We start from the raw sequence: 21,897 nt of genomic DNA on the forward strand, positions 1-21,897 counted from the left end.
ATAATTATAGTTACTCACAGATATAGTAGCCTATGTGGATTGAAAAGCACCTCCGTTCAATTTCTCTTCCCTCATTTTGAATTTTATTGGGACAACAGAACACAAAAATGGTCACTTCAAAATTATTTCAGCACTATAAAATCACCCATAAAAGTGCATTATACGAGGTAACCTTACAGAAAGGTTATAGCTAAGAATATAACTAAGATTATAGCTTTGGAATGTTTTGTGCTTATTCGAGTACATTGGTTGATCAGGAAATGGTGAGGTGGTGAGGTGTTGGTCTGGGATTAAGTCCCTCCATGCTGAACCTCCAGTCCTCCTTATGTACATAATCCCTTTTGTAAAGGATAGAAATGTTCTGGTCCCTCCAAGAATCATATAGTTATTTTGGGCACTAAACCGTACCATACCTACTGTATGTGTGCTTGAAAGTGGGTTCAGCTCTGTGATCCATTGGCACCATTTGGTTTTCAATCTACGGTATTCAAAATGTTCCATAGGGTCACTGGGCTTTTGTGTTCCAGGGTACTATAATGTTCCATAGGGTCACATAGGCTGTGTGTTACAGGGTACTATAATGTTCCATAGGGTCACATAGGCTGTGTGTTACAGGGTACTATAATGTTCCATAGGGTCACATAGGCTGTGTGTTACAGGGTACTATAATGTTCCATAGGGTCACATAGGCTGTGTGTTACAGGGTACTATAATGTTCCATAGGGTCACATAGGCTGTGTGTTACAGGGTACTATAATGTTCCATAGGGTCACATAGGCTGTGTGTTACAGGGTACTATAATGTTCCATAGGGTCACATAGGCTGTGTGTTACAGGGTACTATAATGTTCCATAGGGTCACATAGGCTGTGTGTTCCAGGGTACTATAATGTTCCATAGGGTCACATAGGCTGTGTGTTCCAGGGTACTATAATGTTCCATAGGGTCACATAGGCTGTGTGTTAGGCTATAATGTTCCATAGGGTCACATAGGCTGTGTGTTACAGGGTACTATAATGTTCCATAGGGTCACATAGGCTGTGTGTTCCAGGGTACTATAATGTTCCATAGGGTCACATAGGCTGTGTGTTACAGGGTACTATAATGTTCCATAGGGTCACATAGGCTGTGTGTTACAGGGTACTATAATGTTCCATAGGGTCACATAGGCTGTGTGTTACAGGGTACTATAATGTTCCATAGGGTCACATAGGCTGTGTGTTTTCCCTGTTAATGGGCCACGTGGAGGGGGAGTGGTCCTGGGGATGGGTAGGGTGGGGGAGGCCCTGGGTGACAACCTGGGTGGCTTGCTTGGGGAGCAGGCTACGGTCTCTCAGTGGTCCTGCGGTTGGCCAGGGATGTGAGGGTGGGGGAGGCCCTTAGCCTGGGTGACCGCCTGGGTGGCCTGCTCTGGCACCAGGCTGGGGTCTGTCAGGATGGACGTGGAGGTGCTCAGGAGACGGAGTGAACTAAGGACCACTGAGGAGAGGATCAGGTAAGAGGGAGATGAGGAGCGAGAGAAAGAGAAAAATGAGAGAGACTCACAGAGTAACACTTGATGACTAACTGACAGAAGATAGATAAACACAGAGACAGATAGACAAAAACTAGATGACTAACAGACAGACAGACTAGATGACGAACTGATAGTCATTGAAGCTGGTGATGTTGAACTCACTGGGTCTGAGGGCAGGCAGAGAGCAGTGCTGGTCCAGCCAGGACAGAGTGGTGCGACAAAGATCCTCAACACTGGCTGTGGACACCATCCCGTTATAGGACTCAAACAAGGGCTCTATGATAATGCTGAACTGAGCCCGTGTTTAGGAAAGCACCCGATTCATGTATTATTATGACACACATGACACTATTTACAATATATGATACAAAATATGCATATCTGTTCATTGGCTGTTCATATGTGAGCTACTAGTCAAAAACAGACCATTTGATGAGCTTTTTCCAAATACTGTAGGCGCGGTTGACTGATCTTGTCTGTTGCAATGTAAACAATGGAGTCATCTATTTTTTAAAAAAAAAGACCATCTGGCACACCAGAAAAGTACATTATTTGAAAGAAAACAAATACTATTTGAACCCAGGTCTGGATCTAACACTGAATCTATGCTTCTCCTAATTGTGCTATCACTGAGTTTAAAGATACGATCCAAAACTTCCAGTTCTGTAGTGTCTGCGCCCGGACGTACTCTCTGAACTTCTCCCTCATGTGGTCGAAGCGTTGACGGGTAATGGGCACACCGGTGGCAGGCAGCTGCTGCTGGCATACACTGCATCGGGAGAGAAGTGGTATGATCACACACACACACACACACACACACACACACACACACACACACACACACACACACACACACACACACACACACACACACACACACACACACACACACACACACACACACACACACACAGATTATGTTTAATGTGTTTCAAGATGGTGGTCTTACTTGATGGCAGAGTTGAGGAGCAGAATTTCGTCCCTGAGTCTCTGAGCCTCCTCATGTAGCTGAGATCTTTCCTGCTGCATCTTACTGATGTACTCGACTGTCTTATGTAGCGTTGTGGCCTTGCTGATCTGGGACATGGGACAGAGCACAGAGACAATAATGTAGATACATAATGCTCCATGTATTTACTTGTTCTATTTCTACGGAACAAAGGGGTTACTGCTGGGAAACACCATACGGAATCTCATGCTGTGTGTTTGGAATAGTGGCAAGATACAGTGCCTTGCGAAAGTATTCGGCCCCCTTGAACTTTGCGACCTTTTGCCACATTTCAGGCTTCAAACATAAAGATATAAAACTGTATTTTTTTGTGAAGAATCAACAACAAGTGGGACACAATCATGAAGTGGAACGACATTTATTGGATATTTCAAACTTTTTTAACAAATCAAAAACTGAAAAATTTGGCGTGCAAAATTATTCAGCCCCTTTACTTTCAGTGCAGCAAACTCTCTCCAGAAGTTCAGTGAGGATCTCTGAATGATCCAATGTTGACCTAAATGACTAATGATGATAAATACAATCCACCTGTGTGTAATCAAGTCTCCGTATAAATGCACCTGCACTGTGATAGTCTCAGAGGTCCGTTAAAAGCGCAGAGAGCATAATGAAGAACAAGGAACACACCAGGCAGGTCCGAGATACTGTTGTGAAGAAGTTTAAAGCCGGATTTGGATACAAAAAGATTTCCCAAGCTTTAAACATCCCAAGGAGCACTGTGCAAGCGATAATATTGAAATGGAAGGAGTATCAGACCACTGCAAATCTACCAAGACCTGGCCATCCCTCTAAACTTTCAGCTCATACAAGGAGAAGACTGATCAGAGATGCAGCCAAGAGGCCCATGATCACTCTGGATGAACTGCAGAGATCTACAGCTGAGGTGGGAGACTCTATCCATAGGACAACAATCAGTTGTATATTGCACAAATCTGGCCTTTATGGAAGAGTGGCAAGAAGAAAGCCATTTCTTAAAGATATCCATAAAAAGTATTGTTTAAAGTTTGCCACAAGCCACCTGGGAGACACACCAAACATGGTCAGATGAAACCAAAATTGAACTTTTTGGCAACAATGCAAAATGTTATGTTTGGCGTAAAAGCAACACAGCTCATCACCCTGAACACACCATCCCCACTGTCAAACATGGTGGTGGCAGCACCATGGTTTGGGCCTGCTTTTCTTCAGCAGGGACAGGGAAGATGGTTAAAATTGATGGGAAGATGGATGGAGCCAAATACAGGACCATTCTGGAAGAAAACCTGATGGAGTCTGCAAAAGACCTGAGACTGGGACGGAGATTTGTCTTCCAACAAGACAATGATCAAAACATAAAGCAAAACCTACAATGGAATGGTTCAAAAATAAACATATCCAGGTGTTAGAATGGCCAAGTCAAAGTCCAGACCTGAATCCAATCGAGAATCTGTGGAAAGAACTGAAAACTGCTGTTCACAAATGCTCTCCATCCAACCTCACTGAGCTCGAGCTGTTTTGCAAGGAGGAATGGGAAAAAAAATTCAGTCTCTCGATGTGCAAAACTGATAGAGACATACCCCAAGCGACTTACAGCTGTAATCGCAGCAAAAGGTGGCGCTACAAAGTATTAACTTAAGGGGGCTGAATAATTTTGCACGCCCAATTTTTCAGTTTTTGATTTGTTAAAAAAGTTTGAAATATCCAATAAATGTTGTTCCACTTCATGATTGTGTCCCACTTGTTGTTGATTCTTCACAAAAAAATACAGTTTTATATCTTTATGTTTGAAGCCTGAAATGTGGCAAAAGGTCGCAAAGTTCAAGGGGGCCGAATACTTTCGCAAGGCACTGTATGATTACTAAAACCATTCTGTGTTACTGTAACTGAGGTGATTGGTGTTGATAACAGTTCCTGAATACGGCTCATTGCAGGTTCCCATCCTCTGCTCCACTATGCCTTGTTTTGTGCAGTAGGCATTTCCAATGTAAAACCTGCATGAGCACTAACATATGAAGTTCATAGTAGCACATAAATGTTGGTGTCAAATGAATGATAAGAGCCTATATATTTGAGAAATTAAGGCATATAATTTTTTTTTTTTAAATCTCACAAAATTTTAAAAAGCAAAGGCATTGATTTATGGTCAAACAGTTGGAAAATGGTTATTGGAAAACACCTGGTAGCAAAAGCCTTAAAAGTTATTAGAAATACATCAAAACACAATAACACTGAAGTAAAGAGCACTGCCAACTAAAATCAACATTTATAGTTAGTTGTGCAGAAATGATTTGTCTTCTGTGACCAAAAACCCACATATCTTTAAGATATTTTCTAATTTCTCAACCCTCATGAGGAGAAAGGATAATGAAAGTTCATGGAAGTAACAAGTAAAGGTAGACCGACCAATTAGCTATAGTGTTTCTACTGATAGCAATTTGGTTTTGTGATTTATTAAGTGATTAAAATGCATCATTCTGCTACCAGATCAGTAACAGAATAACCCAAAATCAGTAACAGAATGACTGCAACTGAATTGCCTATGGGATTTCATAGTAGTTACAAAACACAGTTGGGTCACCACTCTTTTCTTTCTCTTTCTGTAACATGGTAGTTAAAGCAAGTGTGAAAACAGTCTGAAGAACCCCTCCCTCTCTCTCCCAGTCTCTCTTCTCTCTCTCTCTCCAGTTAATGTCACTTCTCCCATCTCTTTCTGACAACTACCCATGAGCCCACTCTCTTTCCATTTACTGTAACCAGCCCTCTCAACCACTGTGCATCGACTAACACCGGACGATGAAAAGTAGTTGAAATTTGATCAGTCCAAATCTGAACCCATCATAGACGTCTGTTTCACAAGTTTGGACAGCACAGCACTGTACAGTACAGTAAAGGAAAGTAGAGTATAGGTCAGTACAATATAGTACTGTACTGTACAGTTTAGTACAGTACAGCACATTAGAGTAGAGTACAGTATAATCTACTGTATTGTACTGTACTTTACTGTACTGAACCAGAATATATATTTTTCAAACTCAAGTTGTCATGTCATAGCTGACACCCCATTCTTTCTGAATTAAGATCTTAGAACCCTAATTCGGAGTAGATATTTAACTGAGTTTTTGGAAAACGTGGTCACATGAAAAAAACGGAGGGTCATTCTGTTGCACTTTACATGTATTTTTGTCAAATCTCCTGTGGAAATGGTTAAAAGTAGTCCTGGTGGATAGAAGAGTGTGGTTTGTTTAACTTTGCAATCAAAGATTTTTGTTTGGCATACTTTTTAACGTGAAAAATCGGGGGTCTTGGATATCTGCAGTACCTACCTTTATACTTGGCTGAGAGCTTAGTGTGGTGACGAGACTGTGTAGAGTATCAAAGCCTAGCTTGATGTTGAAACGTCTCTTCTGCTCAGCAGAGATGTGAGTTATCCTCCTGGTCTCTGTCTGCAACAAACACATCTCTCATAAATCAGAAACTGTATGCTTATAAATTGAGATTGTCAACATCTATCTACTGACGGTCTCCTCAACACAGACACTGTTCATTTCTCTAACACGGGTGGAGTGCAATGAAGAATGGCGCCAGGGGATGGCTGCCGTTTTACGGGCTCCTAACTAACTGTGATATTTTTTTTCTTTTTTCACATTGTTTGTAACTTATTTTGTAGCTGCTACCATCTATTATGACAGAAAATAGCTTCTGGATATCAGAACAGGGATTACTTACCTCGAACTGGACAAAGATGTTTTCTTTAATGAGTCTGACGCAAAGGATATTCTGCATCTCCAAGACCAGGCCCAAATCCACATCATTTGCATGAAGAAAAGACGAAAATACAGGGGGCGGAGGTAGGGGTGCCTTGTGAGAATTTGTCGGCGAGTGGGTAACCCGCCACTACCATCCTTTCTACTGACCAACGTGCAATCACTTGAAAATAAACTCAGCTCAAGACTTTCCTACCAACAGGACATTTACCTTGAGAAAAGGAACACCTATGTGAGAATGCTGTTCATTGACTACAGCTCAGCGTTCAACACCATAATGCCCACAAAGCTCATCACTAAACTAAGGACCCTGGGACTAAACACCTCCCTCAGCAACTGGATCCTGGACTTCCTGATGGGCTGCCCCCAGGTGGTAAGGGTAGGCAACAACGCATCTGCCACGCTGATCCTCAACACGGGGGCCTCTCAGGGGTGCGTGCTTAGATCCCGCTTGTACTCCCTGTTCACCGTCGAGTCCAAGCACGACTTCAACACCATCATTAAGTTTGCTGACGACACAACAGCGGCAGGCCTGATCACTGACAACGATGAACCAGCCTATAAGGAGGTCAGAGATCTTTCAGTGTGGTGCCACGACAACAAAGATCTTTCAGTGTGGTGCCACGTGAGCAAAACAAAGGAGCTGATCGTGGACTACAGGAAAAGGAGGGCCGAACACGCCCCCATTCACATCGACGGGGCTATTGTGAAGCGGGTCGAGAGTTTCAAGTTCCTTGGTGTCCACATCACCAACAAACTATCATGGTCCAAACACACCAAGACAGTAGTGAAGAGGTCACGACAACACATTTTCAGCCTAAGGAGACTGAAAAGATTTGGCATGGGTCCCCAGATCCTCAAAAAACTCTATAGCTGCACCATTAAGAGCATCTTGACCAGTTGCATCACCGCCTGGTATGGCAACTGCTCGGCATCAGACCGTAAGGCGCTACAGAGGGTAGTGAGTATGGCCCAGTACATCACCGGCGCCAAGCTTCCTGCCATCCAGGACCTATATACTAGGCTGTCAGAGGAAGGCCCAAAAAAATCCAAAAATCTTATCCCCAAGCCTTAAGACCGCTGAACAATTAATCAAATGGCCACCCGGACTATTCACATTGACACCGCTGTTTATTATCTATGCATAGTCACTTTATCCCTACCTACATGTACAAATTACCTTAACTAACCTGGACCCCAGCACATTGACTCGGTACCGGTACCCCCTGTATATAGCCTCGTTATTGTCATTTTATTGTATTACTTTAAATTTTATTGTATTACTTTAGTTTATTTAGTAAATATTTTCTTAACTCCATGTCTTGAACTGCGCCGTGGGTTAAGGGTTTGTAAAGTAAGCATTTCACGGTAAGGTCTACCTGTTTAATTTGTTGAATGTTACAAATACAATTTGATTTGATTTGATTGGGGGAAAAACACATAAGTCGTCTGACCTCGAGTTCAATTTAGGAAAGACACAATAGCAACTTACCTTTCCCTTTCAGTATTTTGTTTATTCATCATTGTCTTTCTTATCAGACAGTAGTTTTAGGTATTCGATAGGATGTGTGTTGAGTAATGAATGGTCAAGTTGTTTTTGCTTACCTTGTTTGACTCCATTTTGGAATGTCCAGGTAAGGAGTGCGGAGACTCAGTGTTGGATGCCCTCTCTAGAAGGTTGGTTGGGGACATCTGCCCTGAGTGTCCCGAGAAGCTCACTAAAAACAAACAAACCAACAAAGAGGAATGGCTTTCTTTGCTTTTCAACCACACATAACATGTTAACATTTTTACATGAAATTATGTTCGTCCTTAATTACCTGTTAAACTAGTTCTCTCAGAACCGTAGATCTGTACAGGGGAGAGTTTTTCTGTCTTGGGGATGAGGAGAGGTATGTTGGGGTGTGTTGAGCCCTGGGTGAGGAGAGCAGAGACGGCAGATCCGTGGGAGGTACTAGTGTATAGACCGGCGTGGCTGTGGGTGGACGTCTGGCAGTGAATTGGTGTAAGAAGTGGGATCCCTGAGGGCCAGGGAGACCCAGGCTGCAGCTGAGATCCAGACACTCCTCCGATACGCATGCTGCTGCTCGAATGCTGAACCAAACACATTATCTGATTAAAAGTACAACTGTAATCTGCAGTAAAGTTTTGAATTATGTCTTTTAAACTCACACCTGTGTTAACTAAAGAAACTATATTGGCCTTACTGGAGAGTTGGGAGAGGTTGACCTGTGCCCTTTGGTTGCTACTGAAGTTGCATCGAATCCCAGCGTTGGTTTGCCTAAAAACAAGATGGTCAAAAGTGAACTGTGCGGAGGTAAAACAAGCGTACAATAGTTTTGGTTAATGTTTCTGCAAGACAGTGATAGTGGATAATAGTGAATACAAGACCAAGAGTGTTGGAACGGCATGTGCATCAGTGTATCACTGCAGTATGAAAGTATGATGAAGGAAAAAATAAGTGAATGGATATGCTCACGTTCTTGGGTGTTGGAGGACAGTAGTTTTGCCAGGAAGCTGGTCTGGGGGGGAGTCGTCTGAGGGGTGGACAGATGGGACTCCATCTGCACCCCCACTGCTGTCTTCTGCTTGTGCTTCCCCCTTCTACCACCCGCCACACCCGGCTGCTGTGGGGTTGAGAAGCAGTGAGGAGGTACACTGACAGAGGGGAGGGCCGGGGCCGAGACTACGGACGAGTACCCCTGAGAGAGGCAGGATGTTGGGGAGTACATGTCTCCCGTGGTGGAGTACCCTTGATGACCCTGGGGATCCGATCCCAGAATACTGCCACCCATAGTGGATCCCGTGTGGGTGATGACGGTAGAGGTCACTGAGCTGGCAGTGGTGGCGTGGTAACCGTACTTGTGACAGGGAGGCGGATACAAAAAGGTTCCATCTCCTGGGGAGACGGGCTGCTGTTGGATGTTGGTGGTTGCGATGGAGACGGTGGCGCCGGAGTAAGCCTGGTGTCCATAGGAGGGCATGGCCCCTGATACCATGCTGGGAGTATGGTACTCGCTGTGGTAATCCTGTTGTTGGTGACCTTTGAACTTGGGGTTGTTAGTGGGGTTGAAGGTAATTTCAGAGGTCAGGGGTTGTCTGTGGTAGCCAGGGCCTGACAGAGAGTTGGATGAAGAGGGCTGAGACAGGCTGCCAGATGAGAGGTTGGACTGGAAGAGAGATTCATTGTAAGTTTCATTCATGACTGAAACATTTTGGGTACAATTTATATTATAAACTATTACTTTAACAGTAAACAGTAAAACAAACTATGCAATGAAAATGCAGGAACCCAAAACAAAGAATACATAGTATAGGCAATATGTGCCAAATTTCATGTGAATCGTTTACTTTTTCATCACTTTTCCATCCCCTAACAGTGGAAGAACAACCGGTTCCAAAGTGTCAAGCAAAGCGCTTAGCTACTGTACCTGAGCTAGTTGAGTGTCGACGTGTAGCTGTGGAACGGTGACCACAGGGCTGGATACAGAGGGGAAAGCCTCGCTGGAGGAGCTCTCAAAGTAGCCACAGTCAGCATAAGCAGCCTGCTCCAATGACTGGCCCCGGTAACTCATAAAGATATCTAACACAGGACAGGAAAAAAGACCATCATCAACCCTATACTCTTAGAAAAAAGGGTTCCAAATGGGTTCTTTGGCTGTCCCCATAGGAGAGCCCTTTTTGGTTCCAGGTAGAACCTGCATGGACAAATGGAAGGAGATTAGCAAGGCGTATGCCCCACCCACCTGAGGATCTGTCTATTTCAGCCATCTATTTCCTGTGTTTGTGGGGTGCAGAATCCACTTGTCACTTAAATCTCGCTGGATTGGTTGCTTTCATTTTACTGCTGCAACTCTTTCATACTGTTGCTTATGCGTGACGTTTGTTACCGTTAACGTTATGACCGCGGAAATGTTTGTAATGACCTGTCAATGGTTGAAATGGGCTTAATGGAATACATTGTTCTACTGATGAATCTATAAGAACGCTAAAGCTTTGTCAGCGATTAAACACACAGTTTCGACACTTACATCACAAGAAAGAGAAGACAGATCACTTTATTTTGATGGGGTGTTCATTTCTTTGTGGAATTGAAAAAAGTAATAATTTAATAGAGTTGAAATGTTTACAAATGAGATCCGCTGAAATGAAAGCAACTTCCGAAAACACCCAGTTTATAGTGATATTATGTCTGAAATTGCAAACAATGTAGGGTATGCTTAGAAATGTGTAATCTAGAGCCAAGCATGTTATCCTGCTATTAACACACTTGTTAAATTATGCAACAGAACGTGACAACAGTAATTAATGAGGCAGTCTAAACAGTGAAGGTAGGGTAGACAGAGCAAGTGTTTGGTAGTTGCAGCCCTGTCCCACACCTTTATGTTATTGTGTTCAAATATGCAAACACAGCCACCATATTTATGCAAATGAGGTGCATGTAATTCAATTTATTTTAACACAAAATATACAAAAAATACCTGATACAGTAAGACAATTTATATATTATAATAAAAAAGGTGACATTTGACAATAAAATGAATACCTGAATTCCATCCACAATCCCTGAACTCTATTCGTTATTCGTCCGTGCCAGTACATTTTTTATGTGCTATAATCATGTCAATATCTGATGGATTATAAAACATTCAAAAAGTTTGAAAAAGTATCTTCATCCATTGTCCAAATGTTGCATTTATTAGTTGTTTTTAAAACCTTTTAACAATTTTGATGACTGTTGCTACTGCCATTAGTTGCATTATTGGCAGTAATGTCACCGACTTTGAAGGAAAGATCACACCTGAACCATGTTGATGAATCAACATACTGTCAATAAAACACATCTGCAGTCTTGGCAAGTATAACGTCTGTACTGAATAATGTACATGTCGGGGCCTAATTTTTGTGCAAATAGATAAAAAAGTGGATAAAAAAAGATGTATGCACTCACTCACTCGCCGTAAGTCACTCTGAATAAGATGTGAATAAATGATTCAAATGTTAAATGTAAATAAATAAAGATTTTATAATTCTATTATAGTCTATTCTGTGTACTTCAATAAGTATTATGTTTGCCTGTCTGTTGCTAACTCAGGAAAGGCATCTGATCCATTACATAATTCTATGATCTTGTCTGTTTGTGGCGTGATGATGACATCATAGAATCTGACTGGGTGGGCTTCCAGAGTATGTCTGCCCTTGCCAGCGGTCATGAAGCATCATAAAACAACGCGCCCACTGCCAACTTGGCAAGGCACAGTGATACTGTACCAACTGGACAGACATTGTTTCCACCTCGCACTAAATGCTTTTCAAGCAGAATACGGAATACTGTTGTACGGCTGTTGCGGTGACCGTATTACCACCACACCAGCGGTCACGAGTCATGAAGGCAGTCAAATTCCACGTGACCGTTTAGTCATGGTAATTAGGATTCTCCAAGCTCTGATGCTACTGATGGCCATTAGTAGCATACCAAACTTGCTAACTGCCTGGTACTCAGCACTCTATTGTCCCTCTAATCACTCTGACATCAATGCAAATGTATCTGAAAATCTAATCAAACACTTCATGATGGTGCATGAGCTCATGTTGCGCAACATTTCAATAGGCTATGCAATTGCGTGAGAAAACAGAGTGATGGCCTCTACTGAAAAGAGGAGGCTCAGCTTTCTATAGGCTTGACCTACTATATTTATTTCTCAACTGTCCTAATATTAAGCACATTAATTATATTTACTACAGGAGTATAGCCTACCTGACTGGCATGAAATAAACCACGGGGAAAAGTGTCCTCCTTTATTTAAGTGTATAGATCAAATGTATTTTTTCCGCTGCCCCTGTTTCGGTACAGGTGACAATATTAGCCTATCACTTGTGAATGATATATTATCACCTGTGAATGATGCCCAGCATAAGTAACAAAGCCTTTTGCTTTTACTTTCTCGAATCATAGTCACACACCTTATGTAGCCTAGCCCATAGGCCTATATGTTTTAATAAGGTTTGTATTACAACTAGTGTGGCCAAAGTGGCCAAATAACTTATTAAAATGAAGTACATTAATCTGCTTTAAAAGGGGTGTAGAGCCTAACTGATATACAGTGGGGCAAAAAAGTATTTAGTCAGCCACCAATTGTGCAAGTTCTCCCACTTAAAACGATGAGAGAGGCCTGTAATTTTCATCATAGGTACACTTCAACTATGACAGACAAAATTAGAACAAAAAAAATCCAGAAAATCACATTGTAGGATTTTTAATTAATTAATTTGCAAATTGGTGGCTGACTAAATACTTTTTTGCCCCACTGTACATAAGCAGTGCGTGAGTTTCAAGTTTGAGGAAGATCATTTTCACCATAAAATTGCATCTTTATAATAAAAGCATTACATGCATGATCACATTTGCGGTCACTTTTGATAATACTGTTTTCCGCTAAGGAAACATTCAAGCTTATAGCCTACTACCATGTTTGCATTTCTACACTTATAATGTTAAGAAATAGCCTAATAGCTTATCAACATTTTAAGCTCAACGTTCTGATCTGTTGTGTCAGCCACATTGCATAAAAGCGTTTTTTTTTATGCTAGTGGTTTTATTCATATGGGATCTATCGCATCCCACAACTGTTGCAGACTATGTTTGGAATATTTATTTATCGTACAGAATTGAATAGGTTTATCTTTGTACTAGGGGGTTAGTAGATTGGCATAGCCTAGTGCTTTTGCTGTTCGTTAGCCCTACTCATCTTGTTGGCTGACGAAAATTATATGTAGACAGTTCAATATCATCAATATGTACCTCGGAATTGGATAAGGATGCACGCAGTTGCGTCCCCAATGTGTCTGTCTTCACTTGTAGCCTGTGAGAAAGACCTGATCACATGATGGAGCGAGCAGCACTCAGGGAGAAGGGCACACTGCCTGCAAATGGCATAGATTTTAGGGTCTATTACGGCCATACAAAGTGGATTCTGCCGTTAAATTCTAGGCATTATCAAGTGCCAAATTCTTGTCAAATTCTGAATGAGAGACTGATAAAGTGTGTACAGCCTACTCCAAAAACAAAGCAGAGCTCATGCCTTTCAAGCAACTTTTTTCAAATCATCATTAGAGTTGCATCATGCATGCAGCCTTACGATGTATTAGAAATCTAAACATATAGCCCAATGTTTGTAGAACAACTAAAGTTACATTAATAACTCCAAATTAAGCATATAGGGATACCTATTTATTTCTTAACCGCTCATTACAGAATAGCCACATTCCTTCAAATCGTTTGGAGAAAATAATGCCATGGAATTCTAAGCAAATCTTAGAAGTCTGCTAAATGAACTAGTGTAGCCAACAGCCATTTGACAACTCAGAGTATGTTATTCTGTTCTGTTCTTCTGAAATAGACTACATTTTCTTCATATCAATTTAAAATTGTGAAGTTGTAGGCTATATTACATGGATTTATTAGACTTTTTAAAATGTAGATGTTCCAATGGTCTGGATCAGTGGCTTGTAAGCTGTGTGTGGAAACCAGGAGATGCTAAATTTGTTTATGTTAATTAACGTTCAATTACCATGAGACCGACAATTATTTGCTTGACAATCACTGGCTGACGAAATTTCGTGACCGCCACAACCCTAAGTATACCCTTTCAGGACAAATACTGTAAAGTACAGCAGTCAAAGCAAATAAACACACGTGAGTACATCACTGCACCATGATACTGGCCCAAGCCCATTGCTGTCAATCACTTATTTAGTTTCTATCATTTTAACCCTATTCAATTCCCGCCTCTATGATAACAACATTCGGTGAATCTTTTGCACAGTAGGAAGCAGGAATTTATTTCTGTGAAATGGGCGGCAGAGTAGCCTCGTGGTTAGAGCGTTGGACTAGTAACTGGAAGGTTTCAAGTTCAAACCCCTGAGCTGACAAGGTACAAATCTGTCGTTCTGCCCCTGAACAGGCAGTTAACCCACTGTTCCTAGGACGTCATTGAAAATAAGAATTTGTTCTTACCAGACTTGCCAAGTTAAATAAAGGTAAAAATAAAGATGACAAATTGTTTTTTAAAGTTTAAAACAAGTTGAATGAAAGAATGTCCTTCCCTAATGAATGCAATATTTTAAGGGAATACCTGTTAAGATATGAAAAAATCCCATAAAATCTAGCAGTAGTGCATTTTCAGAGATAATTTACAAGAATACTTACCAATATAAACCTTAATTCCTTAGCAATGTGAACCTTCAAGAAGGTTCAAGAAGACACTGTATCAGTGGGCAACCCTACTCTAACAACTGAGGATCATATCCACTCACACCAACCTGGTATGATATACAACCTGAGATCAGTGACCAGCGGCGTAGCTTTGTTTCCTTCTGTCTCAGTCACATCATGGCATGGTGTATGTTATGACACAGTCACATGGAGGGATGGGAAGGGAGTCTCTATGTGTGTGTCCATCAGTTAAACACATTGGCCCTGACACGCACCCTGCCACCCTGCTGACCCTGGTGACGGAGGCAGAAAGCTGATCCCAAAGGACCCTACTGCCAAAGGACCCTGGTACTGGCAAGGCCAAAAGAACAGACCGCTAGGAACATTCTCGTGCCAATACCCCTGACAACCCACTCTCATACACAGTACAGGGGACTACAGTACCGATATGTAGAGGGACGAAATGCAGCACTGACAAATATATAATTATCAAATCAATATGGCAGTCCAGAGCATATTACTATCCTAGGAAGTGATCAAACTGAGAGTTGCAACAATGCAATAAAGAGTTCCTGTCATAAACAATGTAATCCTCTACTCAAACCACCGTAGAAGAAAATAAATCATACTACCTTCCAATATCTCTTCATCCCTCTATTGTCTATCCCTCCATCCTTTTTTCCCTCCGTCTCTATCCCTTGATCCCGCTGGGCCCCTTTGCCACATGTTGCGGTTAACCACATGCACTTCCACTTCCCTACTCTGCTGTGTCTCAACCCAGCCTCTGACCTCCAGCTCACTCCGGACATGGCATAAACATGACACAGAACAGAGAGCCCAGCCCAGGGGTGTCACTCACAGAGGAATCTTTATCTCAACAATATAATAATACATGCCAATATATTAATTTTCATATGGGTTTCCCCAGCTGCATATTTTGAAGAGAAGCCCTAAATATAAATCGATTAAAGATGCATACCTGGCCACCTGCTTAACAGAGTCATTTTGGCTACATGCAGTGATTCTGTATGTGAAAAACTATTCTTGTAGCTCTAACTCTCTTCGACAGAGGACATAAGCCAAATCTATATATAGGTAAAGTAGCATCTATAACTTTTTATCAGGAGCTTCAATCGTTTCTGGTCACCACATCTGTCCATCAGATTTCTCTACACATATACAGTGGGGCAAAAAAAGTATTTAGTCAGCCACCAATTGTGCAAGTTCTCCCACTTAAAAAGATGAGAGAGGCCTGTAATTTTCATCATAGGTACACTTCAACTATGACATACAAAATGAGGGGTAAAAAATCCAGAAAACCACATTGTAGGATTTTTATGGATTTATTTGCAAATTATGGTGGAAAATAAGTATTTGGTCAATAACAAAAGTTTATCTCAATACTTTGTTATATACCCTTTGTTGGCAATGACAGAGGTCAAACATTTTCTGTAAGTCTTCACAAGGTTTTCACACACTGTTGCTGGTATTTTGGCCCATTCCTCCATGCAGATCTCCTCTAGAGCAGTGATGTTTTGGGGCTGTTGCTGGGCAACACGGACTTTCAACTCCATCCAAAGATTTTTTTATGGGGTTGAGATCTGGAGACGGTCTAGGCCACTCCAGGACCTTGAAATGCTTCTTACGAAGCCACTCCTTCGTTGCCCGGGCGGTGTGTTTGGGATCATTGTCATGCTGAAAGACCCAGCCACGTTCATCTTCAATGCCCTCGTTGATGGAAGGAGGTTTTCACTCAAAATCTCACGATACATGGCCCCATTCATTCTTTCCTTTACACGGATCAGTCGTCCTGGTCCCTTTGCAGAAAAACAGCCCCAAAGCATGATGTTTCCACCCCCATGCTTCACAGTAGGTATGGTGTTCTTTGGATGCAACTCAGCATTATTTGTCCTCCAAACACGACGAGTTGAGTTTAACCAAAAAGTTATATTTTGGTTTCATCTGACCATATGACATTCTCCCAATCTTCTTCTGGATCATCCAAATGCTCTCTAGCAAAATTCAGACGGGCCTGAACATGTACTGGCTTAAGCAGGGGGACACGTCTGGCACTGCAGGATTTGAGTCCCTGGCGGCGTAGTGTGTTACTGATGGTAGGCTTTGTTACTTTGGTCCCAGCTGTCTGCAGGTCATTCACTAGGTCCCCCCGTGTGGTTCTGGGATTTTTGCTCACCGTTCTTGTGATCATTTTGACCCCACGGGGTGAGATCTTGCGTGGAGCCCCAGATCGAGGGAGATTATCAGTGGTCTTGTATGTCTTCCATTTCCTAATAATTGCTGCCACAGTTGATTCCTTCAAACCAAGCTGCTTACCTATTGCAGATTCAGTCTTCCCAGCCTGGTGCAGGTCTACAATTTTGTTTCTGGTGTCCTTTGACAGCTCTTTGGTCTTGGCCATAGTGGAGTTTGGAGTGTGACTGTTTGAGGTTGTGGACAGGTGTCTTTTATACTGATAACAAGTTCAAACAGGTGCCATTAATACAGGTAACGAGTGGAGGACAGAGGAGCCTCTTAAAGAAGAAGTTACAGGTCTGTGAGAACCAGAAATCTTGCTTGTTTGGAGATGACCAAATACTTATTTTCCACCATAATTTGCAAATATATTCACAAAAAATCCTACAATGTGATTATCTGGATTTTTTTTCTCATTTTGTCTGTCATAGTTGAAGTGTACCTATGATGAAAATTACAGGCCTCTCTCATCTTTTTAAGTGGGAGAACTTGCACAAATGGTGGCTGACTAAATACTCCCCCCACTGTAGTAACCCATAGGGCACAAACTGGTTAAATCAACATTGCTTCAACGTAATTCAACGTAATCTGCCAACGTATTGTGGCGTGGAATCTACGTGGAAAATACATTGGTTTGAAAAAGGTAGTCAATGTAAACTGCTGTTTTGAAGGTGAAATGTCAATCACAGGATTGTCATCATGGTAACCAATTTTCAACATAGACAAACCATCCATAAAATATGTTGAATTTGTGCCTTTGAAACAACGTGAGATTCAGTATCAGAAATTGTTTTTAGGATTGGCATCACCTCTTACTGGAGAGGTGATCTATCTACAGCTATACATTTGGTTTCCCATCCATGGCTCCTGAGTGGCACTGCATCTCAGTGCAAGAGGTGTCACTACAGTCCCTGGTTTGATTCCAGGCTGTATCACATCCAGCCGTGATTGGAAGTCCCATAGGGAGACGCACAATCGGCCCAGCATCGCCGGGATCGGCCGTCATTGTAAATAAGAATTTGTTCTTAACTGACTTGCCTAGTTAAATAAAGGTTAAATAAATATTAAAAACCAATATTTGATATTTGTCACTGACTACTACCAATGTGCAGTCATGAAAATGATTATTGAGGGATCTCTTACTAACTAAAATAGATTCAATTTAGCTGTCGAAGTCATTCCAAAGGGTAGGTTTAACAGAGCAAATTAAATGTAAGTCATATCAAGAGCTTGGGACTTTAAGTTTATATCTGCACAAAGATTATTCTGAGATAATTGACTTCAACGTTCCGAACCCTCATTTGTTTAAATGGTGTAGGCAATTTTTATATTGTACTCTTTTGAACTTAACAACATGAATTGGAGGTACTTATACTATGTAGTTAGAGAACATTGAATAGAACAAGGCTATTTCAATTACTCAGTTTTGACAAAAATGCAGATACAACCTTATAGTCCCAAGCTTTCGATATATCACTATATATGCAAAAGCATGTGGACACTCAGTGGATTCGGTTGTTTCAGCCACACCCATTGCTGACAGGTGTATGAAATCGAGCGCACAGCCACGCAATCTCCATAGACAAACATTGGGTGGCCTTACTGAAGAGCTCAGTGACTTTCAATGTGGCGTCGTCATAGGATGCCACCTTTGCAGCAAGTCAGTTCGTAAAAATGTATGCCCTGCTAGAGCTACCCCAATCAACTGTAAGTCCTGTTATTGTGAAGTGGAAACGTCTAGGAGCAACAACAGCTCAGATGAAGTGGTAGACACACAAGCTCACAGCGCGGGACCGCCGAGTGCTGAAGCGCACAGAGCGTCTTTCCTCTGCTGCAACACTCACTATCGAGTTCCAAACTGCCTCTGGAAGCAACGTCAGCACAAGAACTGTTCGTCGGGAGCTTCATGAGATGAGTTTCCATGGCCGAGCAGCCGCACATAAGCCTAAGATCACCATGTGCAGTGCCAAGCGTCGGCTGGAGAGGTATAAAGCTCGCCACCATTGGACTGTGGAGGAGTGGAAACGCGTCCTCTTGCATGATGAATCACGCTTCACCATCTGGCAGTCCGACGGACGAATCTGGGTTTGGCGGATGCCAAGTGAACGCTACCAGGCCCAATGTATAGTGCCAACTGTAACATTTGGTGGAGGAGGAATAATGGTCTGGGGCTGTTTTTCATGTTTTGGGCTAGGCCCCTTAGTCCCCATTAAGGGAAATCTTAACACAACAGCATACAGTGACATTCTAGACGATTCTGTGTTTCCAACTTTGTGGCAACAGTTTGGGGAAGGCCCTTTCCTGTTTCAGCATGACAATGCTCCTGTGCACAAAGCAAGGTCCATACAGAAATGGTTTGTAGAGATAGATGTGAAAGAACTCGACTGGCCTGCACGGAGCCCTGACTTCAACCCCATCAAACTCCTTTGGAATGAATTGGAACGCAGACTGCGAGCCAGGCCTATAATCGGCGAACATCAGTGCCCGACCTCACTAATGCTCCGCAGCAATGTTCCAACATCTAGTGGAAAGCCTTCCCAGAAGAGTGGAGGCTGTTATAGCTGATTTTAAGAGATCGGAGAAGTCATGAAAAAAAACATCTGAACCAGCCAGGAACAGATCAGTTAGACCTGATAGTTTGTAAACTGCTAGAGAAATCCAGTACACACACACACAATACCTGGGATATCCATGAAGTCATCTAGATTTGGCTGCAGTGGGGTGAGACCTGGCTGTATCATGTCAGCATTGCTGGTGTACGCTGAGGAGGAATGAGGTAGAACACTAGATTCACATACAGAAAAACATACCAGAGACAGGGAGACAGTGGCTGTGTGCCTCTGTTTGCATCTTTAGCCTAATTTATTCATTTGAAGTTCCTCATTTGTTGGGCGGTTTCTTTCCTGCATTATTGTCTCACATGACCATAGGTTGGATAAATGGTAAGTGGTGTATTCTGTTATTTTTGTCAATAAAATAAAAAGAAGAAACATTTTCAATTTCATAAGGATTTGCATCATAGTGTTACAAGAATTGTAGACAGGGCTTCAGTAGACAGTAAAATGGTTCCTCTAAGTATAATATTAATACTGTAGGTAGATAAGTAAGTAGAATGGACGTTGTGGCGTGGTACTCACTGTTGTGCCGGTCGTTGGCCCACGGGCAGGGCTTCTGGGTCATGGTGAACAGGGTGTCAGAGATGTCGGACAGAAAGCAGTCCAGGTCAAACATGTGGACCTCCTCTGGCATGACCTCAGGCTCCTGGTACATCTGACTGGACCATTTCTCCAGCTCCGCCCTACAGATCTGACCCTGGACACAGTGGGGTGGGGATAACATGAAGGCTCAGTTCCAACACTAAAATAAATCCTTCCTGCCTCCCTTGAAGAAATCGCTGATCTAAAATGGCTCTATCGCAATTCATCGTTATGCACTTCCTCCCATACTATTTCCTCGCGTCATTCGCAAAACCCTTTGAAGAAGAAGGTCAGAGGGGAGAGCCCTTGGGCCTTCTCCTCCAATTGGGTTGAGAAGGAGGTGTAGAGAGGTGCAAGGAAACACGGAAAGATTAGTTGAGATAGAGCCGAAGAATGGACACCCATATTGAGATTTCAGGACACAAATCACATCTCAAAACCTGGTCCTCACACTAGAGGGCACTAACAACAACACTAAAGCATGTGATAAGGAAAAGGTCTTCACAGATGAGTGCAGGAGTACAGTACAATATTTGACAGGGGTAGATGAAAAAGACTGGCAGACATCACATTAGAATATTGAGTAAGTCCAATAGAAACTAATTCACAGCGTGTCATGTGAATTTAACTGCTCTCAAACTATGATAAAATATTTAAATTGGCCAATTCTCTTAATTCTAAACAAATGCAAGACTATGAATATCAACTCAAATCAAAACAGCAAAGGAATGTTTCACAGTCCTCATCTGTCCACTAAATGTACTAAACTCAGACAAAAACAAATGAACATGAATGGAACTTCACTTGCCTCCCTCATTGTGTCCAATAATGTCCAAGTCAGCTATTCAAGCCCAAAGGTTAAATATAGTTTAAATATTCTTCATCAAGTCCCCCAAGCCCATCCAATAATCGTATAAATATTCACGATCATTCACAGCTAATCTAGTCTCTGTCTGCTCTCTGTGTTTAAAATGCTGTGTTACACCCTCATGTCCTAACCTTTTAATATTCCGTCCCAAACCAGGGGAGACATTTATAGAAAAGCCCTGAATGAGGCGGAAATGACTTTTGATTACGACAAACCCCCTGTTTACACCTTTTAGTTTTTTTCATTCACAGAAATTGAATTATAGCATAGATGTGCTGTGTGTATGTGCAGGGAACCTGGTTCCATTATTCGTTATTTTTAGTAATTTCTTTATTTTAATGCCTCTCCATATAATGAGAGCAGCAGTCTATTGTCCCTGACCTAATTCTGTCAGTCACACATTCACGTGCAGACGGACAGACATGAAGAGACCCCCACCCCTCTGCAGACACACGGACGCAATGAACCTCAGAGAAAATACAGAAGAAATACTAACTATCCTATTCTGTCACTTCTACCTGTTTTATTCAGTTATTCTTTCAATCACATGCTATTTCCCTCCACTTTCCCTCCACTTTATCACAATAATAACAGCAATTTTTAGACTATGTCAATTGTGATAAGGCCCTAATATTAAGCCAATAATTAACCCCTTACATTTGTGGGAATTGTCCTATAGGGATAGGGCCACATTGAAATGTTTCTAACAGAACAACTATGTGCTTTTTAAATTTACTGTACTTTTCACAGAATTTGTCAATAACAAAATCTGAAAATACTCTGGATACATTCAGTTACATAATAAGAATATTCATAGACATTTTTGATTAGGTGCACAATAAGAAAAAAATATTAGAAGGGTTTGAGTGAGAGGTCTAACTGAGGTCAAACGTTGACATCTGCAAACCGCTCACCCACACGACGCCATACATGCTGTCTGTCATCTGTACAGTTGAAACCGGGATTTATCCATGAAGAACACACTTCTCCAGTGTGCCAGTGGCCATCGAAGGTGAGCATTTGCCCACTGAAGTCGGTTACGACCCAGAACAGTAGTCAGGTCAAAACCCTGGTGAGGATGCACGCAGACGAGCTTC

General features: G+C 42.0%; 1 protein-coding gene across 1 annotated transcript in view; it reads right to left on the reverse strand.

Moving 5' to 3' along the window:
• Nucleotides 1-972: 972 nt before the first annotated feature.
• The window catches only part of LOC118391012 (carbohydrate-responsive element-binding protein), a 37,428-nt gene continuing 16,503 nt past the window's right edge, over nt 973-21,897 (reverse strand). The window contains exons 6-17 of the mRNA XM_052457750.1: nt 19,873-20,047; nt 19,416-19,496; nt 9,699-9,850; nt 8,747-9,437; nt 8,475-8,548; nt 8,088-8,361; nt 7,873-7,985; nt 5,827-5,946; nt 2,465-2,592; nt 2,161-2,284; nt 1,678-1,807; nt 973-1,478 (exon numbers count right to left, since the gene is read on the reverse strand). Coding sequence (XP_052313710.1) covers nt 1,333-1,478; nt 1,678-1,807; nt 2,161-2,284; nt 2,465-2,592; nt 5,827-5,946; nt 7,873-7,985; nt 8,088-8,361; nt 8,475-8,548; nt 8,747-9,437; nt 9,699-9,850; nt 19,416-19,496; nt 19,873-20,047 — 2,208 coding nt within the window. The 3' untranslated portion in view covers nt 973-1,332. The remainder of the gene's footprint in view (nt 1,479-1,677; nt 1,808-2,160; nt 2,285-2,464; nt 2,593-5,826; nt 5,947-7,872; nt 7,986-8,087; nt 8,362-8,474; nt 8,549-8,746; nt 9,438-9,698; nt 9,851-19,415; nt 19,497-19,872; nt 20,048-21,897) is intronic.

Source organism: Oncorhynchus keta, chromosome 12 (assembly GCF_023373465.1).
Source record: "Oncorhynchus keta strain PuntledgeMale-10-30-2019 chromosome 12, Oket_V2, whole genome shotgun sequence".
NCBI classification, from domain to species: domain Eukaryota; kingdom Metazoa; phylum Chordata; class Actinopteri; order Salmoniformes; family Salmonidae; genus Oncorhynchus; species Oncorhynchus keta.